Consider the following 13,179-nt stretch of genomic DNA (forward strand, 5'->3'; position numbering starts at 1 on the left):
ATCTATTGAAAATCAAAGTGCTCTGTGTGGTAGGAACATATCAGATGCTGATCAGAAAGGTATTGATCCTTTTGGCATGTCTGGTGGCAATCTATAAGTGCATGGCCAGTTTAAAGCTTTGTACACATGCTTTATTACAGTCACCCCTAAAACAATGTAGATGCGTGATCATTTTGGGTGAATTCTATACTTTTCAGTTGTAATTGATAGATATTAGAAATGTTGCTTTCATTTTGATATTACTATTTGTACATCATGCTCCTATAATACTCACCTCCTACATATACAACTGTATGAAATTGGTGTGCGGGTAATAGAGTGGTAATTGGACCATGTTTCAAATAAGTTGTTGTAACTGCAAGTACACTTATCTTACTGCACCAGTGTTTTATGGTGAAAGTAGAAAAATCTTTATTCCATTATCCAGCATCTCAGCATACAGATAAAAGCTCACGCGTATCGGAGCAAGAATGGCTCCTTAATCATAGCTCACAGGTATATGTATAACACAGTATATATAGAGGCAGGTAGATATAGAGGCAGGTTAAATATAAGTAAAAAGTCATTTTGTTGTATAGTTTTGTGATATTGTATGAGAGTTGGTCTTTGACGATGATAGATACATTCATATTATGGGAGTACATGCTGCCTCTCACTAATTTGTGTCATTTTTTGGAGACAGACTATATGTTATTATTTAAAATACGCAAATACTTTTTTATCTGGTGCATGTGTATAATGTTTTTAACAGTATTTTCGTACATATTTTTGCAACATGTTAAATATGTCAGTGTTTCACTGTTTTAATATATGTGTTTGTCTCTGTAAGAGACAGGGGCACACCTCTGGGAGTGTCTACCTGCCTCTATATATACTGTGTTATACATATACCTGTGAGCTATGATTAAGGAGCCATTCTTGCTCCAATACCAATACGCTTGAGCTTTTATCTGTATGCTAAGATGCTGGATTATGGAATAAAGATTTTTCTACTTTCACCATAAAACACTGGTGCAACGGGATTTCCTTTTATTTGTCACTGATGCTGGTCATGATTCCCTGCTCCCTTTGTTGGGTTAGTGTGTGTGTAGCAGCCTTTTCTCTACAAATTACACCTATCTTACTTTTTTATGAGTTTTGAAAACAATAACTATATCTGAATTATTTTAGGAAAGAAAGCCTAGAGAACAAAGATGGAGAGAAGTCGGATAATGACCGGAAAAAAGCTATTGAAGCAAAGGTAAGGATTCTGTTTTATGAATTAAGTATACTCTGCAGGCATTTAACTGCCTTAACCCTCCTGGTGGTTTATAACAATCCTCCAGGGGGCAGCTAAGCCGTTTTTTTTTTGTTTTGTTTTTTTTCCATGTAGCGAGACAAGGTCTCGCTACATGATAGCCGCTGCTCGTCAGCATCCCCCCAACCCCTCCGATGGCCTCCGGAGATCAGGAGAACCCGTTCAAAGAATGGCCATGGCGACGGGGCGGGATGACGTCACCGACGTCCTCGACGTCGTGACGTCAAAGGGGACTCCGATCCACCCCTCAGCGCTGCCTGCCACTGATTGGCCAGGCAGCGCACGGGGTCTGGGGGGGGGGGGGCGGCTGCAGCGCGACGGATAGCTGCGGATCGGCGGGTAGCAGCGACGATCGGATTGCACACGCAGCTAGCAAAGTGCTAGCTGCGTGTAGCAAAAAAAAAAATTATGCACATCGGCCCAGCGGGGCCTGAGCGGTGCCTTCCGGCGGCATAGCCCGAGCTCAGCTCGGGCTTACCGCCAGGAAGGTTAATTGCACTTACTGAACTAGCACTAGCTATATCAGATGAACTTAAATTGCTCTCAGATCAACAATTTATTTCAATTATTGAATATTCCCACTCTGAAAAAATATGAGGAAGCCCTGGCTACCCATTGTTCATAATTGTTTTTAGCACTCTGTATAAGATCAGAACACAGTTATGTCTCCCCTTTACCCATTCCATTGCCTGATCTCTACAACCCCCTCAACTGCTGCCTAAAGGCAGCCACACATGATGCAATGTTTTATATTTATTTTCAATTCAAGAATTACAATCAAATTTCTGATTGATTGAAACATTTTAACTTTTGAACAATGAATCGCACATGCTACATCTTTCCCCAATTTTGAGAAAAAAATTATTGAAAACCTTGAACAAAATAGCTTATGTCTATAAATCAAGAAATTGGCAATCTATCCTACACTTTATCAGAAAAATCAGCCACTCAATCAGCTTTCTCTCTTCAATACAAAAAAACTAAAAACCTTTTCTGTACAAATGTTCAGTTTTATTGAACTGCCATAAAATCTAACCTTTTTTATTGTATTGTGTGTGGTGTGACTTTAGACTGTGCGTAACAGAAACTCCACATATCTGTGATCTAGCTCAACTTCCTTAGCGGTATCCCGATTCCCGAGTGAGGCTCGGGACGGAAATCTGCTGCTCAGAGCAGTAATCCCGTGCCTGAGTGAGTCATATGCAGGAGCTGCTGCAGATCTCTCTGTGGTAAGTTTTGTTTCTTGTTTTTAGGGTCTAAAAGCTTGTGAAAAAATGTCACTGCTTTTAGACCCTAAACTTGAAAATAATCATAACGCCAGGGAGGTTAATGCACTGTATTTTCCGGCGTATAAGACAACCCCCAACTTCTCCAGTTAACGCAGACCCAAACTAAACTTTTTTTTAATTCAAAATATTTAGTTGCACCTCTCTGACACATACAAAGATAAGATAAATAAACACTCTTTCAAGCCTATGAGCATTTCAGTGCATGCTTTTTACAGGTGGCAGCCATTACTTCTGAGCTTAGTAGGAGGTTTTAGATCAAGGGTGTGTTTGTCATCAGCTACCCTCCCTCACAGGGGCATCGTCTATGTGAAATCTCACACAAGCTGAGATCACCTCCCCTGTGACATCATCAGTAGCAACCTGTATTTTGTTTTTGGTTTTTATTTCCTCCACCAGTCTGCTGGATTCTGTCCTGGCAATATGAAAGGAAGGGAGGGGTTCCTCCAATAAATGTAAAATATTTTATATTTGTCATCATGCAGCTGAAAAAGGCTGCTATTTATTATTATAATTTAGAAAATAGATTTTATTTCTGAAATCTTGTATTTTTAATTTGGGTCCACTTTAACTTTTGTTCAGTTCACTAAGACACACTCCATCACACTTTATCCACACACCAATTTTACATGTGGCACGCCCCCTTTACTCCCTTATACAATTCACTGTTGTCTAGTGGTCCTCCTCGCCAATACAGTTACCTGGTATCAACTGACCTCCCCCCTTCCCACGTACAGTTCTCACCTATATAGTTACCTGGTCTGTAGAGGCTCTCTCTCCTTCTTGTTTCCCTCTATCACTTATCGTTTCAGAAATAGTAGAGTACAATAGCTTGGAGAATCCAATTCTGAGAGAGTGACCCCACTGTTGTGACATTGTGGAAGGGACAGAAAACATAGTGTTTCAGATTTTGAGAAACGTAAATAAAGCTGCCGGGTGTCCAAACCACGAATGTCTAACCAAATCTGAAACAGCAGTTTTGGCGGGGTCTGCCTTTTGGGCTATGGCCCACTACAGCGCTTTTAGCTGCCCCTTTGAATTGCCGACAGTCGGTGATTCCAAAAGTGCTAGGCTAATTCAAGTGGAGCCCACAGTGTGATTATGATTTCCCGAAAGTACAAATGCGGGCACTGCACGATTATTGAACGCTTTAATAGAGTAAAGTGAGACCTCAATCGCATTTCTCTAAATTGCTCTGGAAACAGCATTTTGAGAGTAATTTTGCAATCACAAGTGGACATACAGCCTTAAAGCACACCTGAAGTGAAAGGGATATGGAGGCTGACATTTATTTTCCTTTAAAGCAGTAGGATTAGTCATACTATGCCAGGGAAAAAAACACATATATAAGTAGATAAACACTTGATCTACTTACATAACACATGTATTGTACTGTCCACGTTTTGTTTTCAGTGAATATTATATAGTAAATGAAGAGAATTCTGTTCCTGGTGGGAACCATGTCTTTTGCCCACTGTTTAGGCTGATGTCATTTCTGCCCTTTACTTTTTTTTTTAATCTCCTCTAATCACTGAGTCATCTCAGCTTTGCTTGTAAACACAAGTTAGCAGGGGATAGTGTTTCAGATAAGCAGCTAGGCAGGGAAATAAAGGAAAGAGGAGGAATATATTATAGATAAAAATAACCTCCAGCATCCAAATGTTTGGCGCTGACTACTAAAGGGCCAGTGCTCCATAAGCATGTCATAACTCCAAATCATAACAGCAGAAAAAGTTTTGAAAGTTTTAAATGCAGGATTAGCATCTTTATCACTTAATACACTCGGACCAGTTGTTGTTTAAATTAGATTTTTATGGTGACAATCCCGCTTTAAACAATGCAAATTGCCTGACTGTCTTGCTGATCTTCTTCCTAATACTTTTAGACATAGACCCTGAATGAGCATGCAGATCATATGTTTCTGATTAAAGTTTGACTGGATTTCCCCCATGGTTGTTTCAGGCGTGTCATTGAGACGCTACTGCAGCCAAATAGATCATCAGAAATAAATATGTCAGCCTCCATAGCCCTGTCACTTTAGGTGTGCTTCAAGGCTGCTTTCACAGTGGGACGTTACAAGCGCACGTTAGAGCAGCCTGTAACGCACCCCCACCGCACAGCAATGAAAAATCAATGGGCTGTTTACAGTGCCCACGTTGCGTTACACAGTAACGCTTCACGTCAAGACAACGTACTGCATGCAGTACTTTATACGCGGCTAAGCCGCGTTAGACTGTTTGCACATGCTCAGTACGGGTGTTTTTTTTTATTTTAGGGGCGGAGAGGAGGCGGGGAGAGACCGCTACGTAGCCAGGCACATGGCTACTTGGCATTCACTGCACTTGCAGTGTTTACTCTTTGGAGCGGCCGCTGATTGGCTGGCGGGACCACGTGATGCGGAGAGCTCCACTCACGTGGTCTCCGCAGCGCCTCCGACAGAGCAGGCGCACCAAGAGCTGCTTGTAACGCGGCTCTTAGTAGCGTCCTGCTCCAACACCACCGGGCGTTGCGTTAGGGGCACGTTATGTGCCCTATAACGTCCCCTAAACGCAACCTCCTGGTGTGTAAGTAGCCTAAAGCCTAGTTCCCCAACCCTGTCCTCAAGGCCCACCAACAGTGCATGTTTTGTTACCAGAGGTAGTTAATCAGCTCTACTGAGACAAAAATTACTCCACATGTGAATGCTTATGGTTTCCTACAAAACATGTACTGTTGGTGGGCCTTGAGGACAGGGTTGGGGAACTAGGCTTTAAAGCACACCTAAAGTGACAGGGCTATGGAGGCTGACATTTATTTGCTTTTATACATTGCAAATTTCCTGGCTGTCCTGCTGATCCTCTGCCTCTAATAATTTTAGCCTTAGATCCTGAACAAGCATTCAAATCAGATATTTCTTACTTAAGTTTGACTGGATTTGTTGCAACAGTGAATAGATGGAAACTAATGGTCAGGTTACCTATTTGCATTGCTTTGGGTGTACACTTAAAGAGAAACTCCAACCTAGAATTGAACTTTATCTTAATCAGTAGCTGATACCCCCTTTTACATGAGAAATAGAATGCTTTTCACAAACAGACCATCAGGGGGCGCTGTGTGACTGATTTTGTGCTGAAACCCCTCCCACAAGAAGCTCTGAGTACCGTGGTACTCTGGGCAAACTGCCACAATGTAACAATGTTCACAGACAGGAATTAGCTGTTTACAGCTGTCTCTAACAGCCAAAACAGCTAGGAGCAGCTACATAACCTGCCTACAGTAAAAATGTCAACATGTAATAAATGTCAGAATGTAAATCGGGTAGAGGAAAGATTTTACAATGAGCAAACACTGACTAAATCATTTATACATAATTATGGTAAAAAATGAAGCTCTTTTTTTACTACATTATTTTCACTGGAGTTCCTCTTTAAGTCACATGATTAAAGCCTAATTCCAGGGAAAATAGTGTTAAGAGGTTTGAAGCTCTTTTGGATTTTCATTGCTGTCCTGTCTGTGTCTCCATTTGTGTGAATTTACATCTAGCTGGTAGCCGCTCGACTCTTTATGATTGTTAAAGGGTTAAAATTAAATCAGTGAGCTGACATACCAGCCCCAAGACCTTCTTTTGCTATTATTATAGCTCCGAAAATTAGGTGAGGTGTTTGTTTTGTCACTAATTCTTGTTTTCCTCCTTTATAGGTAGATGTTGATGAAGAAAATGAGGATGAAAATCAACATACAGAGCCGGGTATGGGGAATTCTATTTTTTACACACAGTTTTGTACAACAACGAGGAAAAATAAAGACGTTAGAACACCTGAGCTGTGTTCCGTGTGTGTGTGTGTGTGTGTGTGTGTGTGTGTGTGTGTGTGTGTGTGTGTGTGTGTGTGTGTGTGTGTGTGTGTGTGTGTGTGTGTGTGTGTGTGTGTGTGTGTGTGCGCGCGCGCGTCAGTAAGCAAACAAATATGGGATGTGTGGCCAGTTAGAAGTGGGTTTGTCCAAGTTGAATATGTCCAATAAAGCAGTGTTCCCCAACCCTGTCCTCAAGGCCCACCAACAGTGCATGTTTTGTGGAAATCCACAGAGGTAGTTAATCAGCTCTGCTGAGACACTAATTACCTCACCTGTGCATGTTTGTGGTTTTCTACAAAACATGTAATGTTGGTGGGCCTTGAGGACAGGGTTGGGGAACTCTGCAATAAAGGACTACTATCATTACAAAATTATAACGTCTATAACGTGTACATTTATTACAGATAAAGCTGAACTATATTAGTTTTTTTTTTTCCTATCTCTGACACTGTCACTTACAGCATGTAGTAAAAATCTGACTGGTTTTGAACGGGTCCATCTCCTCATGGGTGATGTTCAGTACTTCCTTTATTTTCAAAAGCACCCACTGAACAACAGTTGCTCAGTCCAAATGCCAAAATAGTGTGCAAGCTAGTGGCCGCCATCTTCTGTTTAGATCCTTTCCATGGAGTGCTTTTCTAAAGAATAAAGCAAACATTGAGAATCCTGCATGAGGAATGAACTAATCCAAATGTATGCATTTTATTATGCATTGATAGGGTATCCCTCTGCTTTACTGACTTATTTCAGATGAAGAAGGAGAAGAGGAGCCAGAGGTCCCAGCTGGCCCTCGTCCACGCAGGATGTCTGAGCTGAATATGAAGGAGAAGATAACCCCCATTCCAGAAGGAAGCGCTTTCTTTATCTTCAGCAATACCAATCCGTAATCCCACTTTTCCTATTTATAGATATTAATACTGTCTAGTCCAATATGTGTGTGTTGTGTGCTGACAGATTGGCAGAAATGTGTGAATGCTTTACTTGTATTTATCTATGTGTTCATTTTACAGTTTTACTGTATACAGTATAGTGGTAACACTTTTTCCACAGCACTTGGCAGAGAATACTAAACCAACATGGCATCACTACAGCTATAGCAACCCATATGTCTGCTTTTGGGCCAGTGGGGTGGATGAGTAACTGTTTGGGTCTATCTCACCACATGTTAGCATTCACATTGTAAAGCTCTCCTCCCACGCACATGAATGGTTGCACAAATATTCAAGTGTTTGGCATGTGGAGATGGCCTATGACTGGTTGCACAGCGGTGACAGTACCCACCTCCATTCAGGGTTGCACACTTAACCTTCAGCGCTGATTTCTATCCACTAAGTGAAACGATCATCATGAGTCACATGACAACAGCCCATAACATGTCGAAAACATCCATATTCTTTGTACCTGGCATGCATGCAGATAATTTGCTTCCTTGCGCATCTCTACCTGGGGCACGCATGTTGGGAGAAGCAAGCCTGTGATAACTTTGCTAATTGGCCCTGCAGTACCAAGATATGTTCCTGCTTTTTACTGACAACATAACGTTAGTAAAACACCTCAGGCATTACAAATGCAGTGTATACACACACACACACACAACCAAATACTCTTACAATCTATCTAAATGTTAACAAGGCAAATATACATGAAATATATAGAAACATAAACAGTATATATATATATATATATATATATATATATATATATATATATATATATAACGGAAAATTGTATACTTACCTGCCGGTAATTTTCCTTTCCTGCTGTATTCATGGCAGCATACGATTGGGTAAACCCCGCCCCCAACATACAGGTCTGTGTAACTATAAATTAAAGACTCACCCCCTTCTTAGTGCTTTTTTGTTTCTAGTCTAAGTCTACTAGTATGGTAAGTAACAACCTAATGAGGTGGGAAATCCCTATGCTGCCATGAATACAGCAGGAAAGGAAAATTACCGGCAGGTAAGTATACAATTTTCCGTTTTCCTGCTATATCATGGCAGCATACGATTGGGATTTAACTATCAGGGAAAAAAAATGGGGTGGGAGACATCTGAATTTGCAACTTAGTCTGTTTATTTCACAGCACCAGTATCCTTATGACAGATCAATTATCATTTGATAGTGCATACAATCTATTTTAACATTCCTTTGTTTTCCCTACATCTTAGTTACAGAGTTCAAAATTGCCTCTCCAAAATCCTTTGTTGACAGGGCTGCAGGATCTACCCTGTAGTGCTGAATGAATGTATTAGCTGAGCTCCAATTTGCAGCTCTGCAGATGACCTCTGGCGACACCTTTGAGAATGCCGCCCATGACGATGATATCGACCTTGTCGAGTGTGCCGTAATTTCTGTAGGTGGTGGCTTACCCTGTCTTCTGTAGGCTAGTGTTATTACTTTAACAAGCCATGATGCTATTGTTCTATTTGTTGCTGGCTGTCCCTCTCTATGACCTTCAGGAATAACAAAAAGCCTATCAGAAGCTCTTATCTGTGCTGATCTTGCTAGGTATTGTTCCAAGAGTACAGGAATGTCCAATGTATGCACATTCTGTTCTTCAGCTAGTATAAATGATGGTAGAGTCCAGTCCTGATTAAAATGAAAGGAAGATGCTACCTTCGGAATGAAGTGCTGTAAGGGTCTTAGCACTGCCCTATCGGTGAAGAGGTTGAGATACGGAGGCTTACATCCTAGTGCTTGAATTTCTGATACTCTCCTTGCAGAGACTACCGCGATCAGGAACACCAGCTTATGTGTGAGGTTAGTTAAAGTACAAGACCCTATTGGTTCAAACGGCTCCTTAGTTAAAGCTTTCAGCACTAAAGGTAACTCCCATTGAGGAAAAATATTCTTCCTTGGTGGCCTGATCTTATGAGCCGCCTTGATGAACTGTATTATTAATGGCTGACTTGACCACTTTAAATCTGTTAAGGCTGAAATGGCTGATATATGTACCTTCAACGTATTGACCCCAAGTCCGAGTTCTAGTCCCTTTTGGAGAAACTCAAGAACTTCATTTGTTGACGGGTTCTGTACGTCCTTTCCCTTTCCCTTTAGAAAATCTGTGAATCTCTTCCATATGCTAGAATATGTAGCATTTGTAGTCTTCTTTCTGGCCTGCAACAATGTTTCTTGCACCGCCCTCGAACAGCCAAGACGTTCTAGCTTGTTGCGCTCAACATCCATGCTGTGAGCTTCAGTCTGCTCGGATCTGGGTGAAGGATTGGTCCCTGTGCAATCAAGTCCACTATGTCCGGCAGAGGGACTGGGTTCCGTACCGACAATTGTCTCAGCAACGGGTACCAAGGTCTGCGTGGCCAGTTGGGTATTACTGCAATGACTTTCACCCTCTCTTGGCTTATTCTGTTTAATAGTCTCATTATGACTGGTACCGGTGGATATACATAACCTAGGTTGAAGCTCCATTTGCAGGTCAGGGCATCCCAATCCTCCGCCTGAGGGTACCTGTACCTCGTGTAGAACCTGTGGCACTTGCGATTGTTTGGCCCTGCCATCATGTCCACCTGGGGGGTTCCCCACTTTCTGCATATCCCCAGAAATACCTCTTGTTTCAGTTCCCACTCGTTGTTGTCTATTATTCTTCTGCTTAGGAAGTCTGCCTTGCCATTCATTACTCCCGGAATGTGAACTGCTTGTATGGACGAAACTGTGCTCTGTGCCCAGATCATTATCGGAGTCACTTCCCTCAATAACGTTTGACTCTTCGTTCCACCTTGGTTCTGAATGTACGCCACCGCGGATGCGTTGTCCATTCTTACCACTACATCCTTGTCTCTGAGAAGCTCTGTGTAATGCTTCAGTGCCAATAATGCCGCTCTGAGTTCCAAGACGTTTGCTGTCAGGTATCTCGTTTGGAACCTCCATACCCCCTGTACATAGGATTCTTCCAGAACTGCTCCCCAGCCTGTCATGCTGGCATCCGTCGTCAAAACTACCGGTGTCTGTGCTCTCAGCTCTACATATCTCACTAGATTCCATCTGTGTAACCACCATGTTAGCTCTAACCGCATCTTCCTCGTGAGTTGTATCTTCTGATGCCAAGTCTCCTTGCACCACTTGTGTAAGAATTCCATCTGAAACCTCCTGGAGTGCCATCTCGCCCATTTCACCATGGGAATGGTAGCCGTCAGGGTGCCCATTATCTTCACATATTCCAGTGCTGGCCATGATCTCCGCTCGAGGAAGGCATGTACTCTTGAGACAACTGTCATGATTCTCTCTTCTGGCAGTTTGATAGCATTCTCTGCTGTACAGAATTGTGCTCCTAGATATATGAGTGACTGTGTAGGCTCCAGTTGGCTCTTTTTCCAGTTTATTATCCAATCAAATTCTTCCAGCTTCTGTATTACAATGTCTCTGTGTTCCAATAGTGTGTCCCTGTCTCCAGCGACTAGTAAAATGTCGTCTAGGTAGTGATAAATTTTTATTCTTTTCAGCCTGAGCTGAGCAATTAGGGCTACTAGTATCTTTGTAAAAGTCCTGGGTGCCGTTGAAATACCGAATGGTAGACTCGTAAACTGGAAATGGGCCTGGCCTATTGCAAATCTTAGGAACTTTCTGAAATTCGGATGGATCGGGATGTGCAGATACGCATCTGCTAGGTCTATTGACATGAGCCAGTCTTGTGGTTGTACCGCTCTCTTTATCGTATGAATTGATTCCATCTTGAACTTCATTTTGCGTATGTGACGATTCAGGTTTCTCAGATCCATAACTGGTCTGAGTTCCCCTGTCTTTTTGGTTACAAAAAATAGTTGGGAGTAAAATCCGGAATACTCTTCCTCTTTTGGTACTGCCGCTATTGCTCTCTTCCTGAGTAGGTCTTCTACATATAACATAAGCGTGTCTCTCTTGCATTCGTTTCTTGGTATCTTTGTCGGGACAAAGATCTTGTCTGGAGGATGTGTTTCGAAATTCCAGGTATGACCGTCCCTTATAGTCTTTATCACCCAGGTATCTTCCACCTGGTTCGCCCACACTCTGTGAAAGGCCTGCAGCCGAGCTCCCACTGGACGAGAGTGGGCGGGCGTATTCTCAGAACGATTTCTGGTTCTGTAAATTGGTCTGTGTAGGCCTCTGCTTCGAGAATCTAGACAAAGTGGATTGTGCGTTCTGCCATGTTCTTCTGTAGCCTTTCCCCCCTCTATTAGATGAGGTCTCGCTTCTCCGCAATCGAAAGGACCTTTTATCAGTGTTATACTGTTGTCTTTTGATTCGTCTTTCCTGCGGAATTAGTCCGCTTTTGCCCCCTGTTACCTTAGATATGGCCTTATCCATAACCTCACCAAATAAATGCTTTCCATCATACGGTATTTTACACCACGTAACTCTCGAGTTATTATCTGCCGACCAGTGTCTTAGCCACATCGCTCTTTTGCAGGTTACTGTCTGCACCATAGCTCTAGCTGCGCATCTTACAACATCTATGCCTGCTTCGCCTATGAAGTCTGACGCCATCCTGAACTCCTCCAAGGATGCAATCAGAGTCTGTTTATCATAGTCTGCATTTATCGCTGTCTCCAAATTATCAGTCCATGCCTGAATTGCCTTCGCGATGGATGTTAAGGCTATACCTGGTTTTGCGGAAGAGCCCATAGTTAAGTATGCCCTCTTAAGATCCATATCCATTTTGCGCTCCAAGGCGTCCTTAAATGAAACTGAATCCTCCAATGGCAATGTGGCGTGTCTAGCCAGTCTAATTATGGATGCATCTACCATAGGGGGTGCTTCTATTTTATTCAATAGTCCCCCTTCCAGCGGATAAAGTTTAGTAAACCTGTTAGTCAACTGCGGTTTTCTTTCTAATTTAGACCACTCCTCTTCAAATAATTCCTCAATTTCCTCCATTAACGGAAATGCCTCGGCCTCCCTTTTTAAATGGGGATAATATCTCGGTTTCTTTTTTGGGGGCTCCTGTGAGTCTTCCCAACCAATAGCGTCTTTAACTGCTCTCACCAGTTGTGACACCATTGCAAAATCAAATCCTATGTCTATGTCAGGAGCTTCTGTCAATTTATCAACATTTACATCCATGCAGGCCTGCGGGTTACAGTCCCCTCTCTTTTCCTTTAACGTATCTTTAACAATCTGTCTAACAATTGTCTCTATATCTGGAAATTCCTCCACATCCTCCACAGGCAAGGAGTATAAACAGTTCTCGCATACAAGTTTATCAGGTAAGGCTCGCTTCCCACAGGCCCAGCAAATATTCTTATGTTGTGGTTCAATATGCTTGGTCTTGCTTGTGGCCTTCCCTCCAGCAGAAGATTTCTGTGTCTTTGTTTTGTCTTTGCTTGCTTTCGAAGTTGAAGGGCTGCAGAGACAAAGCAGAGATAGTCTGCTTAAATGTGCACTCTTTTATAATATTACTCCCCTTTTTTTCCCCAAAAACATCAGCGGGAAGAAAAAAATGCACCATTACCTCTCAGAGCTATGCTGGCCATTATTCTGGGCATCCGGCTCCATTCTCCTCCAGCTAATCAGCTGCAAGAGAACAGTGGGTACAATCACACATTTGTAAAGTAAAAAAAGAAGTGTCTCACCCACAGGCAATTCTTTTATTACACAAACCTTCCACAAACTTCTCCAAGGAAGTGCCAACAGATCTGCGACCACTGAAAAAGAGACCATACAGAAGCCACCAGTGAGCCTGCTGCCTGAGCAAATATTCCATCAATGCATCTATAATCATTGGCACGGCGGCCCAACAAAAGAAGAAAATGACCAGTGTGTTACCTGCTCCAG

General features: G+C 42.4%; 1 protein-coding gene across 12 annotated transcripts in view; it reads left to right on the plus strand.

The window, feature by feature from the left end:
• Window positions 1-13,179, plus strand: part of CACNA1D (calcium voltage-gated channel subunit alpha1 D) — a 665,324-nt gene that overhangs the window by 441,579 nt on the left and 210,566 nt on the right. For all 12 annotated transcript variants that reach the window (XM_068253651.1, XM_068253660.1, XM_068253661.1 and 9 more), the window contains 3 exons: window positions 1,171-1,240; window positions 6,262-6,310; window positions 7,165-7,297. In XM_068253651.1, coding sequence (XP_068109752.1) covers window positions 1,171-1,240; window positions 6,262-6,310; window positions 7,165-7,297 — 252 coding nt within the window. The remainder of the gene's footprint in view (window positions 1-1,170; window positions 1,241-6,261; window positions 6,311-7,164; window positions 7,298-13,179) is intronic.

The sequence above is a fragment of the Hyperolius riggenbachi genome, chromosome 9 (genome assembly GCF_040937935.1).
Source record: "Hyperolius riggenbachi isolate aHypRig1 chromosome 9, aHypRig1.pri, whole genome shotgun sequence".
Taxonomy (NCBI): domain Eukaryota; kingdom Metazoa; phylum Chordata; class Amphibia; order Anura; family Hyperoliidae; genus Hyperolius; species Hyperolius riggenbachi.